Source organism: Eptesicus fuscus, chromosome 10 (genome assembly GCF_027574615.1).
Source record: "Eptesicus fuscus isolate TK198812 chromosome 10, DD_ASM_mEF_20220401, whole genome shotgun sequence".
Lineage (NCBI taxonomy): Eukaryota > Metazoa > Chordata > Mammalia > Chiroptera > Vespertilionidae > Eptesicus > Eptesicus fuscus.
The window spans coordinates 604,694-630,973 of NC_072482.1; the positions used below are offsets into that span (position 1 = coordinate 604,694).

General features: G+C 62.0%; 1 protein-coding gene and 1 pseudogene across 1 annotated transcript; both read right to left on the bottom strand.

Annotated features, from left to right (window-relative positions):
• LOC103300551 (RING finger protein 214-like) overlaps positions 1–4,386 on the bottom strand; it is a 32,263-nt pseudogene extending 27,877 nt beyond the window's left edge.
• Positions 4,387–7,964: 3,578 nt separating this feature from the next.
• On the bottom strand, positions 7,965–21,684 carry TRIM10 (tripartite motif containing 10). Its single transcript, XM_054721971.1, has 7 exons — positions 21,265–21,684; positions 17,308–17,403; positions 16,599–16,829; positions 16,013–16,035; positions 15,550–15,665; positions 9,321–9,353; positions 7,965–8,482 (listed from the first exon to the last, which is right to left on the bottom strand). Exons 1-7 carry the CDS (start codon positions 21,682–21,684, stop codon positions 7,965–7,967), a joined length of 1,437 nt encoding a protein of 478 aa, XP_054577946.1.
• Between the last annotated feature and the right edge of the window lie 4,596 nt (positions 21,685–26,280).

Here is a 26,280-nt window from a genome sequence, read left to right on the forward strand (position 1 = left end):
GGGGGGGGGGGGTGCCCAGGAACTCCCGCAATTGGAGGTGACGAACGTGGAAAGGTACCGGGTTGGTCACCCAGAGCCTGGACGGGCTGGTCGGCTTTGTGGCTGGAGCTGAGAAGCGGCCCGGAGGAGGCTCCTCACAGGCGAGAGAGGAAAGGGAGCTCTGGGCTGAGCGCAGGGCGGGGGGCGGGGCCCGGGGGGGGGGGGGGCGGGGGGCCCGGGGGGGGGGGGGCCAGGCCCGAGGGGGGGGGGGGGGCCCGGGGAGCGGGGGGGGGGGGGGGGCGGGGGGCCCGGGGAACTTGCTCTCTCCACCGGGACTGGGACTGGGAGAGCCCGCAGTGACAGCTCTCGGCAGGAAACGCGGCACTTGCTGCGGGAGCAAGACCGGTTTGGGGGTTCTGTAAGGACGGAGTTTAGAGAAGGAAAAGGGCCGGAAACCACCTCAGACAGGTCCGGGGGCCGGGGCGGGGCACAGAGAAGCCTCAAAGGAGGGCGAGAAACCGGAGGGGCTGCCGAGCCAGAGGCCTGGAGGACGTGATTCAGGGGAAGGACGGCTCCCGCAGGCCATCTGTGAGGCCGGGGAGGGGAGCCGGCGGGGTAGCAGGTGAAGGCCCTCTGAGCTCGGTGAAACCCCAGCTCCGGTGCTCACACCGCGGCCCGGCCCGGGAGACCGCCCCCCGCGGGCTTTGCTGGCAATGCCAACGCCCTGGCCCTGCGATGTTCGACAACCGCCCGGTGACATCACTGCCTCCTCTGCTTGCGGAGCCTTGTTCTTGCTGGTCTCTCACTCAGAGTCCCTTTGCCTTAATTAAAAATTTTTAAAACTGATTCTGAGAGCGAGTGGGAGAGAGGTTTGCTTTTCCACCTGCTGATGCATGCAGCGGCTGATTTTGCCTGTGCCCTGCCGGGATCAGACCCACGACCTTGGCGTACAGGGTGAGGCTCTAACCAGCTGAGCTACGGGCCACGTACCTCGACCTTGATTTTATTCACAGAATCTCAGGGTCAGAACTCTCAAAGTCACCTCCTCCAACCCCAGCCGGCCCCTGTAGCTTTCCAGCGATGGGGGACTCTGCCTGGAGCAATATGTTTTTAAGAGCTAATGAGAGGAATGAGGCCAACATGACAATTAAAACTATTCCCCATGAACAACCAACAACAAAATCTCCTAAAGTTTTTTTGCCCTGAGGTGGGATTTAGTTAATGAAACACAGTTTTCAGTTAATAATGTCTCCTTGTCTTTAGTCCACAAACCCTTTTTCTGTTTCAATCGATGGTTGCCTATAACCACCGTGCCTCCCCTCCCTGGGCACCATTGAAAGTGTTGGTTGGTTTTTATTTGCAGACGGTTTAGTAACACGTATTGCTGCATTGTGTGCCTGTGTATGGAATTAACAACGTTATAAGCCTCCTAGTTCTTGCTTTCCCACACACCACGTTTTTACAGCCTGTCCATGTTTCCTGTGCCATACACAGCTGACTCTTTTTAAAAAAATATATTTTATTGATTTTTTTTTTTTACAAAGAGGAAGGGAGAAGGATAGTGAGTTAGAAACATCGATGAGAGAGAAACATCCATCAGCTGCCTCTTGCACCCCCCCCACTGGGGATGTGCCCGCAACCAAGGTACATGCCCTCGACCGGAATCAAACCTGGGACCTTTCGGTCCACAGGCCGATGCTCTATCCACTGAGCCACACTGGTCAGGGCTACAGCTGACTCTTGAACTGCGCAGGGCTAGGGATGCCCACCCACCGGGCGGTGAGAAATCCCCAGAACCGAGGCTGGCCCCCTCCGCGGCTCTGCTCCGCAGCGCGCTTCCCGCCAGCACCTCCGCGCCTGCCACAGGGCTGCCTGCATACCCTCCTAGCACCTGGGAGAGGGGTTCTCTGGGAGGGTTACCCCGAAACAGGACTCTGGGTGTAGGCCGGCCTGCCGGACCCTCTCATGACCACACACACCTCCTCGCCCCTGGGTGCCAGCTGGCTGCCTAACCTTCAGTACCTGGTCAGTTCCAACACGCTTGTTATGTGCCCTTCCCTGTCCGTGACCCCGGCAAGCCCGCGGCGCCCTGCTCGGGGCGTGACGCGGTGCAGGCCTTCTCTCGGGCTCCTGCCTTCCCCTCGGCTTCCTGCACAGCACAGCCCTCGCTGGTTCAGACTCTGCAGCTACAGCCCCTATTCCGTCATTTCTTTGTCAGTTTGTCCATGTGTGGTCACTGAACAGCACAGTTAATTCCAAGGGAACCAAACTCAGTAATCCCTCACAGCTTCTGCTTTTTTTTCTCCATCCCACAGCCAGCCCGCTGCTCCACGCTGTGGCTCCCACCCACGCGGGGGCCAGGATGCAAGGCTTCCCCAGGGCACGGGCCACCTCACACAGTCTCGGGTGAAAGGGCCCTCCTGCCACCGCATCTGCTCGCGGGTCTGTTGGAAGGAACGTTCCTGCTGAGCTCCAGCAGCGCCTGTCAGCGCCTGTCTGTCGGCACCGCTCCGGGGGGGGGGGGGGGGGGACTTTTCACCTCTGTGGGGACACACTCCAGGGGCCCAGGCTCCTCCCCTCTTGGTGCTCAGGGTGGGGGGGATACGGCCCCTCCCCTGGGAGTGAGCAGTGCCCGGGAGCTGCTTCCGGGCGTGCATAAGGCCAAGGGACCGGATGGCACCTCAGAGACTCACCCGAGACTGCCCTTGTAAGGCTGGGAAAGCCGGGCGAGTGGCGCGGGGGCCAGCGGCAACCCCAAGGGGCTGAGAGCAGCTCGGCCTTCAGCCACCGAGGACGGGGATCCAGCCCAGGGCACGCCTCGGCTGCAGCCCGGCCAAACCCTAGCAGAGGACCCAGACGTACGGCCCACAGACACAGTCACGTGATACATGTATGTTATTCTGAGGCACTAATGTGGGGTCACTTTTACGGAGCAATGGCTAGCTAGTGCATTTGTACATTAATTATGTGGGCGAGTGAGGCCAGAGCTCTGTCTGTGCGCCGCGTCTGAGACAGTGCCCGGCTCACGGTGAGATGGCGCCCAGTGAGATTCCGGAAGTGGGTGCGTGAAGGAATTAATGGGAAGTCTGAGGGCCACATCTGATGCTCCATGTGTAACAAGGGCAAGTTCTCACTGGGAGGTGCCGAGCCCTTGCGAAATGCTGGGCGCAGAGGGATGTGAGGATAACACCTGGCCCCAAGGAAGTGCTGCGTGGGGGGCTGGGGGGGGGGGCAGCGAGGAAAGTGTGGCTTACAGTTCATCTCGGTCCTGACACCTAATTTCCCTGCGAACCTCAGTGTCCCCTCAGCATGAAGATAAGGCACCTGCGGCCTGGGCTTGCGGGAGAATGGGTGTGGTGTGTGCCGCAGTACCTGACGTGTTATTCACGTCCAGATGCAATTCCAGCTTCTTGTCTATTTCTCCATCCGGAAGCTTACAGGCTAGCTGTGGGTCCGAGACAAACACGTATGGACTGACTGACAAGAGCGTGTATGACAGCTAAATTAAGTGTCACAGCTGCTAAGTGCTCTGGGGATTCAGAGGAGAGGCACGGGTGAGGGCGAGAAAGTCGGGCTGGCTTTGTGGGGCGGTGGGCCTGGACCCCGGGAGAGAAAGATGCGAGCGGCCGGCCCCGAAAGCTCCACACAGGAGTGAGGAGGCGGGGGAAGCCACGGCCCAGCCATGGGATCCGAGGAGACTGACGGGTCGGTCTGGCATGTTCCCGGAGGGGAAGACCGGAGTCACGCAGAACGTCAGGCAGTGGCACCGCACACGGTGCTCAGCGTTGAGTCTGGAGGGCAGGGACAGGGGTGCGCAGGGAAACCAGTGTGGGCGCTGGGCCAGGTGGGCGGGGCCGGGAGGGGCCGGGAGGGCGGGGAGGAGACAGGCCAGTGCAGGTGCTCGGAGAAAAGGTTAGTTGCTGGCAGGAAGCTGGAAAGGAGCCCAGATCTAACAAGATGGCAGCCAAGGAAAGAACGGCTCGGCGGTGACAGCTCCTAGTTCCTGCGTCCTGCATGGGTGAACATGCAGACAGTTCCACCGCAGCTGTGCTGCCAGGCGTGCGAGGGGGCCCGCTCAGCCCCTGTGCTCTGCGATGTGGCCGCCTGACTGGGCCGGGCGGGAACCTGGCCAGCAGGTGGTTGGCCATCAGGCGTGGAGTTGACCTGCTGAGGAAGGTCTTTCCAAAGAGGGACAGTGGTGATTCACGGAACAGCAGCTTCTCTGGGAAATTCGAAGTGGCCCCGTGGGCGGGCGGAGCAGCGGGTGGTGAGCTGCGGGTGCAGCGCTGAGCCAGGGGCTGGGGCCGGGCTGCAGTGGCCACCGGCCAGCCCTGCCTCTGCGCTCCCGTGGACCTTCCTGTCCTCCCAGTTCCTGGACACGCAGAGCCGGTGCTGCATGATGGTCATGGGCACAGGTTTGGGGCCACAGCTGTGCTGGCCGCTGCCCGCTGACTCGGGCCAGCCAGCCAGCCTCCACGTCTCAGCTCTCGCGCAGAAATGGGGATATTGATAATAAGGTTGTTGTGAGGATTAAATGAGCTAACGTATAAAAATACTTATTGCAGCCCCAACCGGTGTTGGCTCAGTGGATAGGGCGTTGGCCTTCGGACTGAAGGGTCCCAGGTTCGATTCCAGTCAAGGGCATGTACCTTGGTTGCGGGCACATCCCCAGTGGGGAGTGTTCAGGAGGCAGCTGATCGATGTTTCTAACTCTCTATCCCTCTCCCTTCCTCTCTGTAAACAATCAATAAAATGTATTTAAAAAAAATACTTATTGCAGTGACTAGGCGAAGTGAGCTCTCAATGTGTTTGCTATTTTATTAGCATTTCTAAATCTCCAGTTCTCACTTGAGACCTGGTCGTGTCCCCACCACCCCAACCATAGCTGCCCACGAGGCAAAAAAAAAGTTTTATTTCCCTCGTTTACATAGTTCCTCCCTTACATGTCTGCTCTTAGAATACACTGTCCCATTTGGGAACTAACGTGAGTGCGTCTCCATTCTTGTACCGGAAAGAGCTGCTACAATGCAGGCTGCGCGGCAGCGAGGGGCGCCTTGACGTCACAGCGGGCGCCCCTCCTCTGGATGGAGAGGCGGAAAGGCCAGGGCCTGGGCCTCCGGGCTGGAGCCTCCCGGGGCGGAGCCTGAGTCCAGACTCCGGAAGCGGAGCTGCCTTGCCCGGAAGCCATCGTGTTCAGGGGGCTCCCCACTCCCTCCGGCAGCCGCCCTCTGAGAGGGGCGGGCCCCACCGCCGGCAGGTCTCCGGGGGATTGACATCTCGGCGTCAGAGACAACGTCCTGGTCCAAGTCACGTGTGGGGCGCGGCCGGCAGGGGGGTCAGTGCGGGGCCGGCAGGGGGGTCAGTGCGGGGCCGGCAGGGGGGTCAGTGCGGGGCGGGCAGGGGGGTCAGTGCGGGGCGGGCAGGGGGGCGGGCAGGGGGCGGGCAGGGGGGGTCAGTGCGGGGCCGGCAGGGGGGCGGGCAGGGGGCGGGCAGGGGGGTCAGTGCGGGGCGGGCAGGGGGCCGGCAGGGGGCGGGCAGGGGGGTCAGTGCGGGGCCGGCAGGGGGGCGGGCAGGGGGCGGGCAGGGGGGGGGGGTCAGTGCGGGAAGGGCAGGGGCCGGCAGGGGGGCGGGCAGGGGGCGGGCAGGGGGGTCAGTGCGGGGCGGGCAGGGGGCGGGCAGGGGGGCGGGCAGGGGGCGGGCAGGGGGGTCAGTGCGGGGCGGGCAGGGGGGCGGGCAGGGGGCGGGCAGGGGGGGGTCAGTGCGGGGCCGGCAGGGGGCGGGCAGGGGGCGGGGTCAGTGCGGGAAGGGCAGGGGCCGGCAGGGGGCGGGCAGGGGGCGGGCAGGGGGGCCGGCAGGGGGCGGGCAGGGGGGGGGGGTCAGTGCGGGAAGGGCAGGGGCCGGCAGGGGGCGGGCAGGGGGCGGGCAGGGGGGCCGGCAGGGGGCGGGCAGGGGGGGGGTCAGTGCGGGAAGGGCAGGGGCCGGCAGGGGGCGGGCAGGGGCCGGCAGGGGGCGGGCAGGGGGGTCAGTGCGGGGCGGGCAGGGGCGGGCAGGGGGCGGGCAGGGGGCGGGCAGGGGGGTCAGTGCGGGGCGGGCAGGGGGCGGGCAGGGGGGCGGGCAGGGGGCGGGCAGGGGGGGTCAGTGCGGGGCGGGCAGGGGGGCGGGCAGGGGGCGGGCAGGGGGGGTCAGTGCGGGGCCGGCAGGGGGCGGGCAGGGGGCGGGGTCAGTGCGGGAAGGGCAGGGGCCGGCAGGGGGCGGGCAGGGGGCGGGCAGGGGGGCCGGCAGGGGGCGGGCAGGGGGGGGGGGTCAGTGCGGGAAGGGCAGGGGCCGGCAGGGGGCGGGCAGGGGCCGGGGGGGCGGGCAGGGGGGTCGGGGGGGCGGGCAGGGGGCGGGCAGGGGGCGGGCAGGGGGCGGGCAGGGGGGTCAGTGCGGGGCGGGCAGGGGCAGGCAGGGGCGGGCAGGGGGCGGGCAGGGGGGTCAGTGCGGGGCGGGCAGGGGCGGGCAGGGGCCGCCGGATGATCTGGAACACCGAGCGCGACCGGGGAGCACTCCGGTCCCTGCTCCTGGCCCGCACACCTTCCCGCCTGCCCAGCTGGGGCCACGGAGCAGGACTTGCAGGGCCGGACCCCCCCCCCCGCACACCACACACACACCCCCGGCCGCGGAGCTGGGAGAAGGCGCCCCCTTGTGTCTGGTCGGAACAGACACACCTCGTTGAAGACGCTGAAGCAGGAGGCAGCGCCCACGGGACAGGAGACGGATGTGCGGGACGCGGTTCCTGTGCTCGCGATGTAAACTCCCGCCCGGGACCGGGACTCGCTTCCAAACGCCAGACCCTGCCGTCAGCCCGGCGGCTCCGGGCCCGCACTCACCGCCCCCCCGGCCCCCGCTGTCCCTCCCCACCCAGCGCGGAGCCGCCGCCTTTCCGCGGGTTCGAGCCACAGCACCCGGTGAGGACGGCTCCTCCCGCTCCCGCAGCCCCGCTACCGGGACCGTCTCCCGCCACCTCCTTCCCCCGTTGCTCTCAGGAGGCGACCAGCCGCCCAGGAAAAGGGTTCCCCAGGGCTGACGGGTCCCGGGGTTCTGGCTTCTGGCCGAGCCTTCCTGGTCCCACTCCCACCGCGGCCGCCTTCACCTCCGCCCACGTGACGCCACCGGAGGGGGAGGCGCGGAGCGGGGTCGGGTGGGTGGCAGCGCCTCGGCTCCGAGGACCATCCCCCCTCCCCCAGGCGCCCCTCCTCCCGCACCGCACTCCGCCGCAGCCCCCCCCCCCCCCCGGGGCCAGGTCACCCACGCAGCCCCCCCCCCAGCTCCCCCGGGGCCAGGTCACCCACGCAGCCCCCCAGCTCCCCCGGGGCCAGGTCCCCCCCCCCCCCCCCCAGCTCCCCCGGGGCCAGGTAACCCACGCCCCCCCAGCGCCAGGTACCCACGCAGCCCCCCCAGCTCCCCCGGGGCCAGGTCACCCACGCAGCCCCCCAGCTCCCCCGGGGCCAGGTCACCCACGCAGCCCCCCTCCCAGCTCCCCCGGGGCCAGGTCACCCACGCAGCCCCCCCCAGCTCCCCCGGGGCCAGGTCACCCACGCATCCCCCCCCAGCTCCCCCGGGGCCAGGTCACCCACGCAGCCCCCCCCCCAGCGCCAGCCCCACCCCCCCCAGCTCCCCCGGGGCCAGGCCACCCACGCGCTCCGGCAGTCGGGACTTTGGTTCATTGTCCTCTTTATTGTCACATCGGCTGCCCTGCTGGGTCCCGTTAGGCAGTGAGTGTCTCCCGAGGCCGCGGGCAGTAACCCGAGGTTCAGGGAGAGAACGAGGAAGGGGAGCCGCCCGCTAAGCGCACGTGGTGGGGCGTGCGCTCCGCCTCCGCGGGCGCCCCGCGTTAGGGATGGTCCCCCGGCCACCGCCGCACGGAGCGCAGCTGTTTCATCCACAGCCGCCCGGTCTGTCGCACCTCCCGGGGCGCCCGCCCCCCGCCTGTTCCGGGGCTCCGCTCAGGGGCTCAGGGAGAAGCTGGACCCGCGGCCCCAGAGCCCGAAGAAGGGGAACACCTCCTGCGTGAAGGAGGCCGTGAAGGTGTGGATGGGCTCCCGCGTGGCCGCGTTGGCGAACGTCACCCAGCCCACCTCGTAGTCCAGGGACACGCGCAGCTGGCGCGGCTGCTCCCGCAGCGCGAGCCGCGTGGGGAAGGCGCCCAGCGCCGAGGCGCAGCCGCCCGCCAGCCGCACGGCCCACACGCCCGCCGCGGGCCGCAGGCGCAGCTCCCCCTTCCGCGGCAGCGCCCCGAGGGCCACGCCCGCCGTGCAGCTGCCGCCCGGGCCCAGGTCCACGCGCACCACCCACGTGTGCCGGCCCCCCGTGAAGCCCGCGCGGGCCAGGACGCAGGTGGCGCGGTCGAAGCGCTGGGGGCCGTCGGGCGAGCGCTGCCACTTGTAGCAGAAGCGCGCCCGCAGGCGGTCCTCCGACAGCAGCAGCTTGGGGTGGGCGGTCCGCGGGTCCAGAGCGGGGCGGGCTGCGGGGGCGAGGGACCGGCCTCAGCGGATGCGCCCACTCCTTCCTGAGAGGCCGGGGTCCCCCTGCAGCCCCCGGTGGCGCTGTGACCGCCAGCCGCTGGGGCTGAGGCCGCGCCTGGGCCGGGGACTTGTTAGAAGGCCCCCAGGCTCCGCCCGGAACCTGAGCCGGGGCCTGTGTTTTCAATGAGGCACCTGGAAGCCCCGCAACCCTGCCCAGAGGACTTCAGCCCTGTCCCCTGGCCCTCCCTCCCTCTCCGACCCATCCCCTCCCTCCATCCCCTCCCCCCTCCATCCCCTCCCCCTCCCTCCCCGACTCCCATCCCCTCCCCCCTCCATCCCCTCCCCCCTCCATCCCCCCCTCCCCCCCCCCTCCCTCCCCGACTCCCATCCCCGCCTGCGCTCCCCCAGGCCCCGCCCCCGCAGGTGAGCGTCCGGCCTCTAAAACCGCCGGTCCGGGGACCACGTGCCAACACAGCTTCCGCTGACCCCTCATCCTGTGACTTTGTCCACAACCGAGGCCGAGTGGCCAAATCAGACATGTGCATGGCCCAGCGACTCCGCGGCTTCCCGGGCCTCGGCTGAGAGTGAACAACAGCCTAGAGTGGGGTGCCCTCCTCATTTCGTCCCGCACCGCTGCCCTCCTCCCAGCCTGCGCTGCCAAGGGGCAGGGGCAGGGCTGCTCTGACAGTGGGATCTACGCCCCATCCAGGCTGCCTCCTCCACTGCGGTGTCACCTTTCTCCCCTGGCCGCCTGCAGGCGGGGTAGGTGGTGTGTGTGTCTGTTTCCTTCTCAGTTTTAGATTCCCCTATCCCTCCCATCCAGTGGTAGATGCTCACCTGGTTCATAGTCCAACTCACAGCAGAGTTTTTCTGTAAAGAGGAAATGGAACAGGATGCGAGGACATTAGTCACAAAAACCATCGATCAGTTAACGCCGGAGAAACGGAGGCCCGGAGGAGAGAAGGGGCAGAGCTCGTCCCAGACTGGCTCCTGACCCAGGTGAGGCTGCCCTGAGGCTGCGGGTGTCTTAGGAGCTCTCAGGGGCGTGTGGGCGGGAGCCCGCTGGTCCCTCTCCCTCGCGGCCCCTGTCCTCTGTGCCAGGGCACAGGCAGTGCTCAAGAATAGCCACCTAGTGGATGGACACGTGGGCTAACTTATTTCTCGTTCTGCTTGGAAATTTCTGGGACAGACCACGGTCAGTCTTTGATGAGAGTAAAACTGCTTTCGCTGCCCGCCCCTGGGGGCACGAGCAGGGAGTGAACGCGGGGAGAGTCTCCTAGGGGACACTTTGGTGCGTGGGTCATTTAGGAATCGGTGGCATCATTCATGGTGTTGTCTGTGTGTGTGTGTGTGTGGGGGGGGTGTTGACAGAGCCAATTCCTGACTCTCAAGTCAGACCCTGCACGCCCTCTCCCCCCACTCCCTGCACGCCCTCTCCCCCCACTCCCTGCACGCCCTCTCCTCCCTCCCACTCCCTGCACGCCCTCTCCCCCCACTCCCTGCACGCCCTCTCCTCCCTCCCACTCCCTGCACGCCCTCTCCCCCCACTCCCTGCACGCCCTCTCCTCCCTCCCACTCCCTGCACGCCCTCTCCCCCCACTCCCTGCACGCCCTCTCCCCCCACTCCCTGCACGCCCTCTCCTCCCTCCCACTCCCTGCACGCCCTCTCCCCCGACTCCCTGCACGCCCTCTCCTCCCTCCCACTCCCTGCACGCCCTCTCCCCCCACTCCCTGCACGCCCTCTCCTCCCTCCCACTCCCTGCACGCCCTCTCCCCCCACTCCCTGCACGCCCTCTCCTCCCTCCCACTCCCTGCACGCCCTCTCCCCCCACTCCCTCCATGCCCTCTCCTCCCTCCCACTCCCTGCACGCCCTCTCCCCCTACTCCCTGCATGCCCTCTCCCCCCACTCCCTGCACGCCCTCTCCTCCCTCCCACTCCCTGCACGCCCTCTCCCCCCACTCCCTGCACGCCCTCTCCTCCCTCCCACTCCCTGCACGCCCTCTCCCCCTACTCCCTGCACGCCCTCTCCCCCCACTCCCTAAACGCCCTGTCCTCCCTCCCACTCCCTGCACGCCCTCTCCCCCCACTCCCTGCACGCCCTCTCCTCCCTCCCACTCCCTGCACGCCCTCTCCCCCTACTCCCTGCATGCCCTCTCCCCCCACTCCCTGCACGCCCTCTCCTCCCTCCCACTCCCTGCACGCCCTCTCCCCCCACTTCCTGCACGCCCTCTCCTCCCTCCCACTCCCTGCACGCCCTCTCCTCCCTCCCACTCCCTGCACGCCTTCTCCCCCCACTCCCTGCACGCCCTCTCCTCCCTCCCACTCCCTGCACGCCTTCTCCCCCCACTCCCTGCACGCCCTCTCCTCCCTCCCACTCCCTGCACGCCCTCTCCCCCCACTCCCTCCATGCCCTCTCCTCCCTCCCACTCCCTGCACGCCCTCTCCCCCTACTCCCTGCATGCCCTCTCCCCCAACTCCCTGCACGCCCTGTCCTCCCTCCCACTCCCTGCACGCCCTCTCCCCCCCCTCCCTGCACGCCCTCTCCTCCTTCCCACTCCCTGCACGCCCTCTCCCCCCACTCCCTGCACGCCCTCTCCTCCCTCCCACTCCCTGCACGCCCTCTCCTCCCTCCCACTCCCTGCATGCCCTCTCCCCCCACTCCCTGCACGCCCTCTCCTCCCTCCCACTCCCTGCACGCCCTGTCCTCCCTCCCACTCCCTGCACGCCCTCTCCCCCCACTCCCTGCATGCCCTCTCCTCCCTCCCACTCCCTGCACGCCCTCTCCTCCCTCCCACTCCCTGCACGCCCTCTCCTCCTTCCCACTCCCTGCACGCCCTCTCCTCCCACACCCTGCACGCCCTCTCCTCCCTCCCACTCCCTGCACGCCCTCACCTCCCACTCCCTGCACGCCCTCTCCTCCTTCCCACTACCTGCACGCCCTCTCCCTCCCACTCCCTGCACGCCCTCTCCTCCCTCCCACTCCCTGCACGCCCTCTCCCCCCACTCCCTGCACGCCCTCTCCTCCCTCCCACTCCCTGCACGCCCTCTCCTCCCACTCCCTGCACGCCCTCTCCTCCTTCCCACTCCCTGCACGCCCTCTCCCTCCCACTCCCTGCACGCCCTCTCCTCCCTCCCACTCCCTGCACGCCCTCTCCCCCCACTCCCTGCACGCCCTCTCCTCCCTCCCACTCCCTGCACGCCCTCTCCTCCCTCCCACTCCCTGCACGCCCTCTCCTCCCACTCCCTGCACGCCCTCTCCTCCTTCCCACTCCCTGCACGCCCTCTCCTCCCACTCCCTGCACGCCCTCTCCTCCTTCCCACTCCCTGCACGCCCTCTCCCTCCCACTCCCTGCACGCCCTCTCCTCCCTCCCACTCCCTGCACGCCCTCTCCTCCCACTCCCTGCACGCCCTCTCCTCCCTCCCACTCCCTGCATGCCCTCTCCTCCCACTCCCTGCACGCCCTCTCCTCCCCGCCCTGCACGCCCTCTCCTCCCTCCCACGCCCTGCACGCCCTCTCCTCCCTCCCACTCCCTGCACGCCCTCTCCTCCCTCCCACTCCCTGCACGCCCTCTCCTCCTTCCCACTCCCTGCACGCCCTCTCCCCCCACTCCCTGCACGCCCTCTCCCCCCACTTCCTGCACGCCCTCTCCCCCCACTCCCTGCACGCCCTCTCCTCCCTCCCACTCCCTGCACGCCCTCTCCCCCCACTCCCTGCATGCCCTCTCCTCCCTCCCACTCCCTGCACGCCCTCTCCTCCTTCCCACTCCCTGCACGCCCTCTCCCCCCACTCCCTGCACGCCCTCTCCTCCCTCCCACTCCCTGCACGCCCTCTCCTCCTTCCCACTCCCTGCACGCCCTCTCCCCCCACTCCCTGCACGCCCTCTCCTCCCACTCCCTGCACGCCCTCTCCCTCCCACTCCCTGCACGCCCTCTCCTCCCTCCCACTCCCTGCATGCCCTCTCCCCCCACTCCCTGCACGCCCTCTCTTCCCTCCCACTCCCTGCACGCCCTCTCCTCCCTCCCACTCCCTGCACGCCCTCTCCCCCCACTCCCTGCACGCCCTCTCCTCCCACGCCCTGCACGCCCTCTCCTCCCTCCCACGCCCTGCACGCCCTCTCCTCCCTCCCACTCCCTGCACGCCCTCTCCTCCCTCCCACTCCCTGCACGCCCTCTCCTCCCTCCCACTCCCTGCACGCCCTCTCCTCCTTCCCACTCCCTGCACGCCCTCTCCTCCTTCCCACTCCCTGCACGCCCTCTCCCCCCACTCCCTGCACGCCCTCTCCCCATACTTCCTGCACGCCCTCTCCCCCCACTTCCTGCACGCCCTCTCCCCCCACTTCCTGCACGCCCTCTCCTCCCTCCCACTCCCTGCACGCCCTCTCCTCCCTCCCACTCCCTGCACGCCCTCTCCCCCCACTCCCTGCACACCCTCTCCTCCCTCCCACTCCCTGCACGCCCTCTCCCCCCACTCCCTGCACGCCCTCTCCCCCCACTCCCTGCACGCCCTCTCCTCCCTCCCACTCCCTGCACGCCCTCTCCTCCCTCCCACTCCCTGCACGCCCTCTCCTCCCTCCCACTCCCTGCACGCCCTCTCCTCCCTCCCACTCCCTGCACGCCCTCTCCTCCCTCCCACTCCCTGCACGCCCTCTCCTCCCACTCCCTGTCCAGGAAAGGCACAGCCCTAGGCGGCGCCCCAGACCCAGAGCACAGGCCAGTGGCCAGGAGAGAGGGAGCGAAGTCAGCTCCCACGGGCAGAGAGGTTCGTGCTGGTTATAATTAACAGTGTTCATCATAAAAACTTAAGCCACAAATGCGTCTGTGGGTTTTTTAATAATTGAGAATGATAGATTTTTATTAATCACTATCTTTTTATGATTTAATTTTTAAAATTTTATTTTTCCATCACCATTTATCCCCTCTATGCCCTCTTCCACCTCCTCCGCTCCACACTGTTGCCTGTGTCCAGTTCTCTCCCTCTTTTTTGCTCAATTCCCCCCCCTCCCCCACCGGAGCTGTCTGCCTGCTCTCTATGAGCCTGTCTCTATTTTGCTTGGCAGTTCAGTCTGTTCATTGAGTTCCACACAGGAGCGAGAGCACACGGTACTTTTGTATTTTTCCAACTGGCTTATTCCCTTAGCATAATGCTCTCCAGGTCCATCTGCGCTGTCACAAAGGGGGAATTTTTCTTCCTAATCATTATCTTTCTGATTGTGGAATGCCAATTGACCAGATTTGTGTTTTCCAAATCAGTTAAATTTTTTCCAGAAATCTGCGCCTTTATTATTTACTTTCTGTTGGAGACCGGGTGTAAGCTGACAGAGTCCTCGCACCCGAGGGACCGACAAGAATTAGTCCCTCCCACAGTGTCCCCTGACTTGTTTCAATCTAACTGGTTCTGATGGCACATTCCTATTGTCAGCAGATGAGTAGAATAAGAGAGACCTTTCATAGCTTATCAAAAGTCTGTAAATATTTACCGAGAACTTGGTCTCCTGACTTCCCTTAGAGATTAAGAAGAACAGAGAGTACATTCCTCTTTGTTGACCTCCTATTCAGTATCCTCTCTAATAAAATGGTAATATGCAAATTAACCATCACTCCCCTACATAAGCCACGCCCACCAGCCAAGCCACGCCCACCAGCCAATCAGGGCGAGTATGCAAATTAACCCCATCCAAGATGGCTACAGCCACAGAGAGCAAGGTTTCCCAGGTAACAGAGCAAGCCAAGCTTTCCATAGCCGTTGCAGGCCTAAGCCTCCACTCAAGCTACAAAGTTTCAATTATAGAAGGTAAACAAATTCAAACAAATGACGGCAGAATGGAGCTTGAGAGAGCAGGCCAGGGTTGCCGGCGGCAACAGGGGAAGCAAAGCTTTCCACACACCCTGGCTGGGCTCACCCGCTTAAGGCTACAAAGTTTCAATTGTAGAAGGTGAATTAACTGCCACAGAAATGGCTGCCGCCCCGGAGGGAGCAGCAGGCTTGGCTCCGCTCCAGGCTACAAAGTTTCAATTGTAGAAGGAAAATAAATTCCAGATACCAGGGCCTCCGCTTGGGTTGCCAGGGGGCGTGGCCGGCCTGCAAACCACCACAGGCCCCTCGCTCAGGCCGCCCCACGCCCCAAGGGAACCCCACCCTGATCCGGGACACCCTTCAGGGCAAACCAGCTGGCCCCCACCCCTGTACCAGGCCTCTATCCTATCTAATAAAAGAGTAATATACAGATTGATCATCACTGCAACACACAATATAGCTGCCCCCATGTGGTCAAAGATCCTGCCCCCATGTGGACACAAGATGGCCACTACAAGATGGCCAGCAGGAGAGGGCAGTTGGGAGGGACCAGGCCTGCAAGGGAGGGCAGTTGTGAGGGACCAGGCCTGCAAGGGAGGGCAGTTGGAGGTGATCAACCCTGCAGGAGAGGGCAGTTAGGGGTGACCAGGCTGGCAGAGGAGGGAAGTTGGGGGCAAACAGGCTGGCAGGGGAGCAGTTAAGCATCATCCAGACTGGCAGCGCAGTGGTTAGGGGGTGATCAGGCTGGCAGGCAGAAGCGGTTAGGGGCAATCAGGAAGGCAGGCAAGCAAGCAGTTGGGAGCCAGCAGTCCTGGATTGTGAGAGGGATGTCCGATTGCCCGTTTAGGCCCGATCCCGGATTGTGCCTAAACGGGCAGTCGGACATCCCTCCAGGAGTCCCAGATTGGAGAGGGTACAGGCTGGGCTGAGGGACAACCCCCCTCTGTGCACGAATTTCATGCACCGGGCTTCTAGTTTGTGTATAAAAGGCATTGGTAGTCAATAAAAGTTGCTACAGTCTCTCGAAGACTCGTAGACCTCCCGACCCCGCTGTCCTGTCTTTCTTTCTTTTCTCAGTTCCCACCTCCCTACCTCAGCCCAGTTCAACCTGTCAGGCTGGTCCCTGACAACTTTCATTGTCATATCACCTTAATGAGCAGCTTTTATAAAGATCTGCAAAGAAGGGAACCAAGGCCCTGGGAGGGCGCAAGTTTTGCCAGGAGTGGCGGTGCTGGGCGGTGGGGTGTGTGGAGGCCTATGGAGCGCTTACCCAGAAACACCTTCATCTCCGTCTGCAGCAGAAGGGCCTGCTGGGGGAGGTCCCGGATCCTCTGGCCCAGCTCAGGGGACACGGCCTCTGGTTTCCGGCACTTTCTGGCTTCACATCTAGGGCACAGGATGGCAGCATTGGGACTCTCCTCTTTCATGAAACCTCCAGACTCAGCACACACCTTCTCACTGGCCTGGAGGTGCCAGTCCCCCGTTCCTTCGCCCCCCCCCCCCCCCGCCCGCTCTGGGGGAGTGCTGGCTGCACATGGGAATTCGTCTGCGTAAGTGAAAGTGCATGTGGATTTCATCCTGGGGGAGTGCGGTACACTTGCATGGCACTACCCGGGCGTGTGTGTGTGTGGGGGGGGTGGGTGTGGGGGGGGGGGGGTGGGAGTTTGTGTGTGTGTGTGTGGGGGGGTGTGTGGGGGGGGGTGGGGGTGTGTGTGGAGAACTATATCACTTACCTTATTAGAGTGCTCCTGATATTCTAGGAGGAGAGAGAGAGAAAGCAGGGATTTGTTTCCGCCTTCCTCCTCCCACTGTTCTTATAACCAGAAAAACAAAACACCACTCTCTTAGCCCGGCCAGCCGTGAACAGGCCCCAGACCACAGAGCCCGGCGTTTGGGCTTCACACGCCTCCCCGCAGCCCTCCCGCTCCCGCTCCAGAGGGTGAAGCCAGCGGCCCTGCGGCCAGAGCAGGCCAGCCCACCTCGGCCTCGCTCCCAGCCTCCCTCCCCGGCTGCCATTCTGAGGCTTTGCTGAGACCCAGCCTCCCTCCTCCGAGGGGTGCACTAGGCCGGAAGGACGTCCTGACTGGGGGGCAGTGGCTCCAAAGGCAGCCTGCTTGGAGGGAGCAGCCCACACCCCCGGCGTTTACCACGGGCCTCACACAGCCCTGTGAGGTGGGGTGGCATGGGCGGACCGAGACCAGGGAAGCAAGGACTGGAACTCAGAACCTCTGGTCCTGGGGCCCACCCTGCACGGAGATGTGACGCGAAGTGAAGGAGATGGGCTGGACAGAGTGAAGATGCGGGAGTAGGAGGCCTCACCGTCAGCAGCTCCCTGGCCGACCGCTCCTTCTTCTCCTCCAGCTCCGTGATCAGGGCGCTGAACCGGCTCCGCTCCCCAGAGACCAGCGTGTCAAACTCGTCCCGTTGCCTCAGGATGTCCCCCTCCAGCCCCTCCAGCTGGGCCAGCAGGGCGCCGTGCTGCTCCTCCAGGAACTGGCGCAGGCGTGCGAACTCGGAGACCACTCTCTGTCTCCTGGTGGCCACCTGGGTCTGGGGACAGAGGAGAAGCCAGCAGGAGGTTACTCCCCCCCCTCTCCTCTCCCTCCTCCTGGTTTCTCCTTAGTTCACTCCCATCTCTCTGCTGGCCACGTCCTCCACCTCCACGGCTCAGGGTAAAGCAGAGCCCTGACAGGTGTGGGAGGGCAGCGGGCTTCCTTCCCACCTGCTCGGCCGCCCAGCGTTGCCTCGGGAAGGCGGACACCCTACCCCTGCCTTTTGCAAAGAGCAATGACGTGCACGGCACTGATTGCATTACAGGCGCGATCTCATTGCAGTCCTCACAGAAATTCCGTGAGGCAGTGAAAAGTGTGAACCTCCACTTCACAGAGAAATACACAGAGCAGAGAGTTGCTAGAAGCCATAGAGCTACTTAGTGTCAGAGTCGGGATTCACACTCTAATGACATCAAAACCCATACACTGTGGGCACGGAGGAGGGGAGGGGAGGGCCAGGAAGGAGGGAGTCCTACCAGGAGGAAGTGTATCCTTTGGTTTTCTCTTGACTGAATTTCTTGAATCTCCTCTGACTCTTTTCTCAGACACTCAAGACACGTCTGTATCTGCTCCTGGAGAGAAGGAGCACACAGTGTGAAGGGGGAGCAAGGGGAGGCCAGGGTTGTCCTCACATCCACCCTCTGCCTCCAGGAAGGCAGGGCCCCTCAGCTGGCCATGCCTGGGCCCTACTTGTCCTCTGAAGCCCCTCTCTGGGGGCCGCCGTCCCCTGGCGTCTGGCCTTCCAGAGTTTTGATCAGGGATTGGCCCGTTACCCCGTGTCAACACAAGCTGCACCTTGGGGTTCCACCTGAGACTTTCCTTCTTCAAGGGGAACACCTGATTTCCTGCCTTTGGTAAGTGGGACCTGGGATCTGTCCTGAGCTTGATACGCCCTCCTTAAAATTATTCCAACTTTCTCGCATGCCCGAAAGGGAGCAAACCCAAACAACCCTCCCCTGCGAATGGAATCAATGTTCTGTGTATGATTCTGCAGGGGAGAAGAAACATGGATGCCACAAAATCAACCAGTGGGCTGTTTTAAATTGCTTGCTCTAGACCAAGTATACACACGTAAATGTTCATATAGGTAAATTTGAAAATATATATAGAACTCCCATCATCAAAGACTAATGACTAGGAAAGAACACTTCCAAACTCTGCTGAGGCCAGCATCACCCTAATTCCAACACCAGGTAAAGACACTACAAAGGAAGAGAATTACAGGTCAATATCCCTGATGAACATAGATGCTAAAATCCTCAACAAAATATTAGCAAATCACATTCAGCAATATATTAAAAAGGTCAGACACCATGACCAAGTGGGGTTTATTCCAGGGATGCAAGGCTGATACAGTATTCACAAATCAATAAACATGATATATCACATACACAAATTGAAAGAGAAAAATCACATGATTATATCAATAGACGTAGAAAAAGCATTTGACAAAATCCAACACCCATTTTTGATAAAAACTCTCAGCAAAGTGAGACTATAGGGAGCGTATCTCAACATGATAAAGACCGTATATGACAAACCTACAGCCAACATCATACTCAATGGGCAAAAACTAAAACCACTTCCCCTAAGAACAGGGACAAGACAGGGATGTCTGCTTTCACCACTCTTGTTCAACATAGCACTGGAAGTTCTAGCCACAGCGTTCAGACAAGAAGAAGAAATAAAAGGCATCCAAATTGGAAAGGAGGAAGTAAACCTCTCATTATTCGCAGATGACATGACATTGTACACAGGAAACCCTAAAGACTCCACCAAAAAACTACTGGATTGCCGAAACCGGTTTGGCTCAGTGGATAGAGCGTCTGCCTTCAGACTCAAGGGTCCCAGGTTCGATTCCGGTCAAGGGCATGTACCTTGGTTGTGGGCACATCCCCAGTAGGGGGTGTGCAAGAGGCAGCTGATCGATGTTTCTCTCTCATCGATGTTTCTAACTCTCTATCCCTCTCTCTTCCTCTCTGTAAAAAATCAATAAAATATATAAACAAACAAACAAAAAAACTACTGGATTTAATAAATGTATTAGGCAATGTAGCAGGATACAAAATTAACACCCAAAAACTGATGGCTATTTTATACACCAATAATGGATTCTCAGAAAGAGAAACTAAACAAACAATCCCATTTACCATTGCAACAAAAAAATTAAGATTCTTAGGAATAAACTGAACCAAGGAGGTAAAAGACTTGTACTCAGAAAACTACAGGATGTTGAAAAAAGAAATAGAGGAAGATATAAACATGTGGAAGAATATACTGTGTTCATGGATTGGTAGAATTCACATCATTAAAATGTCCATACTACCCAAGTTAATCTACAGATTCAATGCACTCCCTATTAAAATACCAACGGGATATTTCACAGAGTTAGAACAAATACTCTAAAAATTTATATGAAATCAAAAAAGACCCTGAATAGTGGCAGCAATCTTGAGAAAGAAATACAAAGTTGAAGGAATCACAATACCAGATTTCAAGTTATACTACAAAGCCACCATAATCAAAACAGCCTGGTACTGGCACAAGAACAGGCATATAGACCAATGGAACAGAACAGAGAACTCAAAAATCCACCCAAGCCATTACGCCTAATTAGTATTTGACAAAGGAGGCATGAGCATACAATGGAGTTAAGGCAGTCTCTTCAATAAATGGTGCTGGGAAAATTGGACAGATACATGCAAAAAAAATGAAACTAGACCACCAACTTACAGCATACACAAAAATAAACTCAAAATGGATAAAAGACTTAAGTGTAAATTGAGAAACCATAAAAATCCTAGAAGAAACCAGAAGCAGCAAAATCTCTGACATCTCTCATAGCAATATGTTTATGGATACATATCCTGGGGCAAATGAAACTAAGGGGGAAAAAACAAATGGGACTACATCAAAATAAAAAGCTTCTGCACAGCAAAAGAAACCATCAACAAAATGAAAATGGAGCCCACTGCATGGGAGAATATATTTGGCAATGATACATCTGATAAAGGGTTAATATCCAAAACATATGAGGAATTCATGCAACTTAACAAACGGAAGACAAACAATCCAATTAAAAATGGGCAAAGGTCCTAAATAGACACTTCTCCAAAGAGGACATACAGAAGGCCAAGATACGTATGGAAAAATGCTCAAAGTCACTAATCACCAGGGACATGCAAATTAAAATGACAATGAGGTATCACCTCACACCTGTCAGAATGGCTACCATCAACAAATCAACAAATGACAAGTGCTGGCGAGGATGCGGAGAAAAAGGAACCCTCATGCACTGCTGGTGGGAATGCAGACTGGTGCAGCCACTGTGGAAAACAGTATGGAGTTTCCTCAAAAATTAAATATGGAACTGCCATTTACCCAGTGATCCCACTTGTAGGAATATATCCCAAGAAACCCAAAACACCAATCAGAAAGAATGTGTGCACCCCTATGTTCACAGCAGCACAACTTACAATAGCTAAGATCTGGAAACAGCCCAAGTGCCCATCATAGATGAGTGGGTAAAAAGCTGTGGTACATTTACACCATGGAATACTATGCAGCAGTAAAATAGAAGAATCTCTTGCCCTTTGAGACAGCATGGAGGGACCTGGAGAGTATCATGCTAAGTGAAATAAGCCAGTCAGAGAAAGACAAGTGTCACATGATCTCACTCATATGTGGAATCTAAGGAACAAAATAAACTGATGAACGGAATGGATCTAGAGGCATGGAAGCCTGGAACAGACTGTGGAATCTCAGAGGGAAGGCGGGGGAGGGTGGGTGGGTGGGAGGTAATCACCCAGGACCTTGTGTGCATATATGTATAGCCCATGGGCACGGACAGTAGGGTGGTGAGGGCCTGGGGTGGGGGGGCGGTCAGGCTGGAGGGGTCAATGGGGGGGGGAAGGGGACATATGTAATACTCTCAACAATATTTATTTTAAAAGACTAATGATCGGACACATATACTAAAAACAAAACACAGACAATAAAACCAGCACACACTCCTTTAAGGAGAGATAAAATTACACATCACAGATACTTACTTAACCTGTATATATACAAACAACAAGTCATTCACAACCATGAACGCTCAGACGGTTAGACCTCGCCCAAGCACAGCGCACACGCCGCAAACAAACAGCAGGAACGCAGGCCACACGCTTTGTGCGTCATTGGTCCCCTCTGCAGACACAGCGCTCCGCCTGTCACTCACCCAGCAGCCAGCATTCACCCAGCCCCTCTTCCGCCGTGGCCGTGGCCGTGGCCGTGGCCGTGGCCGCGCAACAGACCAGCTCCGCTCCCGCCGGCGCGCCCTCCCCGCGGGCGCGCGCACCACGCCGGGCTGCCGTGCGGCTCCACAGGGGCCCAAGGTACCCCGCTCCGGCCGACCCCGTAGCTAGCCCGGCCCGCCCGGCCCCTCCTACCCGGTAGGGCCCCGCCGCCTCCTCCAGGAGGCGCACGGCGTGGGCTCGGTGCTCCGCGGCCTCGCGGCACAGCGCGCACAGCTGCGCCTCGTCCTCCTCGCAGAAGAAGTAGAGCTTCTCCCCGTGCTCCGGGCAGGCGTCCCCCGCGCCCGGCCCGCACCCCGCCTTGAGGCGCTCGATGTTGGCCACCACGCTGGCCAGCTGCCAGTTGGGCCGGAGGCCGCCGGCGCGGAAAGGCTGCTTGCAGAGCGGGCAGGCGGGCGCCCCCGCGGCCGGGCCCGGGCTCTCGCAGTACCGCGTGAGGCAGCCGCGGCAGAAGTTGTGGCCGCAGTCGATGGTGACCGGCTCCCTGAGGGCGCCCTGGCAGATGGGGCAGCTGACCTCCTCCTCCAGGCTGCTCACCGGGGTGGCCGCGGCCATGCTGCCGGGCTGAGGGGGAGCCCTGGGAGCGCAGAGACGGCTCACCCGCACCCGCACCCGCACCCGCACCCGCACACGGCGCGGCCGCTGCGCCTCGGGGCCCGGGGCTCTGCTCTCCTCCCGAAGGAGGGACACGCCTCCTGGGGCCGCGGAGCACCTGCGAGGGGCGGTCGCCGGCCTCCCGGGGGTGGCCTCGCTTCTCTGGGCGCAGGAGGAGCGGGGTCTCCGCAGCGCCCGGCCGAGCGGCTTCTTGTGGGGCCCGAGGGAGAGCGGCGCCGCCCCGCCCCGCCCGCGCCCAGCCGCGCCCGGGAGATGGGTATCCGCCGGCCCAGGCGGGTGTGGGGCGCAGATAAGGCGCTGCGCCCGGCTGCCCGCGGGCGGCTGTCCCGGGAGGAAGGGCCCGCAGAGCAGCCTGAGTTCGCCGACCGCACCCCCGAGCCGGTGGGCCTCACCCCGGCCTGCCGGCGCGGGGCTCTGGGTGCCGGCTGGGCTGGCGGGCACTTCCCGCGGCGCGGAAGGGGCCCCTGGCTCAGGTCGGCCCCGTCGGGTGTCCAGCCTCAGCCATAAGATAGAACGCGAGCGGGAAGCCATTTTAGTATTTACTCAGATCAATTGCTTTAACTCGCAACCCGCATACCGGTGAGCAGTGAGACTCCCCTCAGCCTGGGGCATGTGGCCACACCGCGCGGCCCCCTGGACCGGCCGCCCCTCGGTGTCCGCAGCCCCACGTGCTCGGTGGGGGGGGGGGGTTTCCGGCTCAGGCACAGGCTCCTGCGTGGAGAGCTGCGGCTGTTGGGTGGCTGTGGGCTGGGAGGCGGGCAGGGCCCAGGCTGAAGCGGGCAGGCCCCGGGTGGCCCCGCGGTCTAGCTCGGAGCCCGCCCTCTTCTGTAAGATGGAGGTTTCCTGCCTCCCGCTCTCAGCAGGTTGGGTGTAATAACGACGTGAAATCAAGTGCTGGCCCTGTGGCTGCACTGCGTCCTCAAGCCGACCAGCACGCATCCGAGTGCGCCTCTCCTCTGCTCCCACCTGCAGCCAGTGCAGAGCCTGTGACCCGGCTCCTGGGACACTGGTGCTGGGGTGGGGTTAGGGTTTAGGGAGACCAGTCTGGGCAGGTGAGGTGAGGCAAAAAAGCAGGGCAGGGGAGGGTCCAGGCGCAGTCGCCTGGGACCTACACCCCCCCCCCCCCCCCAACTGGGCTGGACTTGGTTCTCCGTGGGCCAGCCAGAGGGTTATGCTCCCACCTGCACAGCCCAGGCCTCCTCCCCAGGGTCCCCACCCACCCGGTCAAGGGAGGGACTCCCTGCCGCTGGGCATGTGTGCTCCCCACCATGGGGAGCAGAAGGGCGGAAGGAGTGAAGGGGCCTCTGAGAGTGGGCCAGCTGCTGGGGGGCAGAGGCCATGGGGAGGCCAAGGCAGAGGTCAGGGGAAGACCATGGGGAGGCCAGAGCAGAGGCCAAGGGAAGGCCATGGGGAGGCCAGAGCAGAGCCCAAGGGAAGGCCATGGGGAGGCCATGAGGAGGCCAGGGGGAGGCCAGGGAAGAGGCCAGGGGGAGGCCAGGGAAGAGGCCAGGGAAGAGGCCAGGGGGAGGCCAGGGCTCTGGGAAGCCCGAGAGGAGGAGCCCGGTGGCTTCCCTCCATGACTCATGTAACACAGACTCCGCTTCAGGGAAGGGACACTGCGTCTGATGCAGAGGCTGGAGCGGACGGCTGAGAAGGCACCAGATGCCTTCAATCCCCTCCGAGGGGGGCCACCTGCCCTGCCTGCCAGGGGCCCCTGAGGGATGCAGTCACTGCCAGCTGCGGACACGCCTCCGCCCCGGTGCTTCCCGGCTTCCCACATGGGCGGCGCCAGCAGGGTCCTGCTCTGTCTCCTCTGGGCCCCTGGGGAGACCTGCAGGGAGCTGGGCGAGGAGATCTGTGTGCCGGGAGGGCAGCGCCCACCAGGCCCTCCTCCTGAGGTGGGTATGCTGGGCGGGGCGGGGGGGGGGCGGGCAGTGAGTGTCCCCGTGAAGGGAATGGGTCTGGGTGACCAGGGACCCAAGGCTGCCGGGCGGGACCTGGTCCCTCTGCCCCCTGGGCGCTCCAGCCCTCAGGACCCACGCTGATGGGGCACAAAGAGCTGGAGCCTCGGCCTGTCTCCCTCAGGGCAGAGGAGGATCTCCTGCCCGGTAGGGGCTGGCCCAGCCGGGATTCAGACTGGAAATGGGATTGGGTTCCAAGGCCCTGACACAGGGCAGGGGGCGGGGACGCCCTGCAAGCACTGCTCTCCTCTTGGAGCGGGAGGCGCGGCTGCAGCCCACCTGCACGTGGGGACTTACCCCTCCCCACATCTCAGGTCTCCAACTCAATTATCCCCACGCGACCAACACCAGGCTCTCACATCCCGTCACACACCCCCGCACCCCCCGCCCCGAACCGTCTCCAACACAGTCCTGTAGTCCTGTCCTTGCCAGCCGTCGCCTTCCCACCGACCCGACAGGCCTTCCTAAACAAGAAGCCCGGCATGCCACTCCCCATCCCCGTCTCCCGTGGAGCCCTGGAGCCCCGGAGCCCCAGGAAGGCCGCTTCCTGCCACCAGACGCCCAGGCCAAGGCCCACACAGCCCCTGAATCCGCACTCAGCTCAGTTGCCTTTACCAGGTGGGAGGTGCCAGCACACGGCCTTGAGCACGCTGTGCTCTGAACTCTAGACTCCTTCTTGCTTCCAAAACTTTTCACATGGAGTTCCTTCTCCTGGACTGCTTTCCACTCCTTCCCCCTTTTCAAAAATTACCATTAGGTCCTCTCCTCCCCTCCTCTTTTCCAATGGAAAATTCGCCTTTAGAGGCACACTGTAAATGTTGTTTGCTTTTAAAAACCCTCCCCTGTCCCTACAGGCAGAGCTGCCCCCTCCCTCTGTGTCCCCCTCACTGTGTCCTCTCACTGTGTCCTCTCACTGTGTCCCCTCCCTCTGTGTCCCCTCTCACTGTGTCCCCTCACTGTCCCCTCTCACTGTGTCCTCTCTCACTGTCCCCTCTCACTGTGTCCTCTCACTGTGTCCTCTCACTGCGTCCTCTCACTGTGTCCTCTCACTGTGTCCTCTCACTGTGTCCCCTCTCACTGTGTCCTCTCACTGTGTCCCCTCTCACTGTGTCCCCTCACTGTGTCCTCTCACTGTGTCCCCTCTCACTGATTCCCCTCTCACTGTGTCCCCTCTCCCTGTGTCCCCTCACTGTGTCTCCTCACTGTGTCCTCTCACTGTGTCCTCTCACTGTGTCCTCTCACTGTGTCCCCTCTCACTGTGTCCCCTCACTGTGTCCTCTCTCACTGTCCCCTCTCACTGTGTCCTCTCACTGTGTCCTCTCACTGTGTCCTCTCACTGTGTCCCCTCTCACTGTGTCCTCTCACTGTGTCCCCTCTCACTGTGTCCCCTCACTGTGTCCTCTCACTGTGTCCCCTCTCACTGAGTCCCCTCTCACTGTGTCCCCTCTCCCTGTGTCCCCTCACTGTGTCTCCTCACTGTGTCCTCTCACTGTGTCCTCTCACTGTGTCCTCTCACTGTGTCCCCTCTCACTGTGTCCCCTCACTGTGTCCTCTCACTGTTTCCCCCTCACTGTGTCGTCTCCCTGTGTCCCCTCTCACTGTGTCCTCTCACTGTGTCCTCTCACTGTGTCCTCTCACTGTGTCCTCTCACTGTGTCCCCTCACTGTGTCCTCTCACTGTGTCCCCTCTCACTGTGTCGCCTCTCACTGTGTCCCCTCACTGTGTCTCCTCACTGTGTCCTCTCACTGTTTCCCCCTCACTGTGTCGTCTCCCTGTGTCCCCTCTCAATGTGTCCCCTCACTGTGTCCCCTCTCACTGAGTCCTCTCACTGTGTCCCCTCTCACTGTGTCCCCTCTCACTGTGTCCTCTCACTGTGTCCCCTCTCACTGTGTCGCCTCTCACTGTGTCCCCTCACTGTGTCTCCTCACTGTGTCCTCTCACTGTTTCCCCCTGACTGTGTCGTCTCCCTGTGTCCCCTCTCAATGTGTCCCCTCACTGTGTCCCCTCTCACTGAGTCCCCTCTCACTGTGTCCCCTCTCACTGAGTCCTCTCACTGTGTCCTCTCACTGTATCCCCTCTCACTGCGTCCTCTCACTGTGTCCCCTCTCACTGTGTCCTCTCACTGTGTCCCCTCTCACTGTGTCGTCTCCCTGTGTCCCGTCTCACTGTGTCCCCTCACTGTGTCCCCTCTCACTGTGTCCTCTCACTGTGTCCCCTCTCACTGTGTCCCCTCTCACTGTGTCCCCTCACTGTGTCCTCTCACTGTTCTGCCCTCACTGTGTCGTCTCACTGTGTCCCCACTCACTGTGTCCCCTCACTGTGTCCCCTCTCACTGTGTCCTCTAACTGTTTCCCCTCTCACTGTGTCCTATCACTGTGTTCCCTCTCACTGTGTCCTCTCACTGTGTCCCCTCTCACTGTGTCCCCTCTCACTGTGTCCCCTCTCACTGTGTCCTCTCACTGTTCTGCCCTCAATGTGTCCCCTCACTGTGTCCCCTCTCACTGAGTCCTCTCACTGTGTCCTCTCACTGTGTCCCCTCACTGTGTCCTCTCACTGTGTCCCCTCTCACTGTGTC

What these genes read in the sequence shown, in the direction of transcription:
- TRIM10 (XM_054721971.1), bottom strand. Translation starts at nt 21,684, where the DNA reads ATGGCCGCGGCCACCCCGGTGAGCAGCCTGGAGGAGGAGGTCAGCTGC. An exon ending in CGGCCAGGGAGCTGCTGACG is followed by an intron (nt 16,036 to 16,598) that starts GTGAGGCCTCCT and finishes CTCTCCTCCTAG; the next exon opens with AATATCAGGAGCACTCTAAT. An exon ending in GGAGATGAAGGTGTTTCTGG is followed by an intron (nt 9,354 to 15,549) that starts GTAAGCGCTCCA and finishes TCCTCTTTACAG; the next exon opens with AAAAACTCTGCTGTGAGTTG.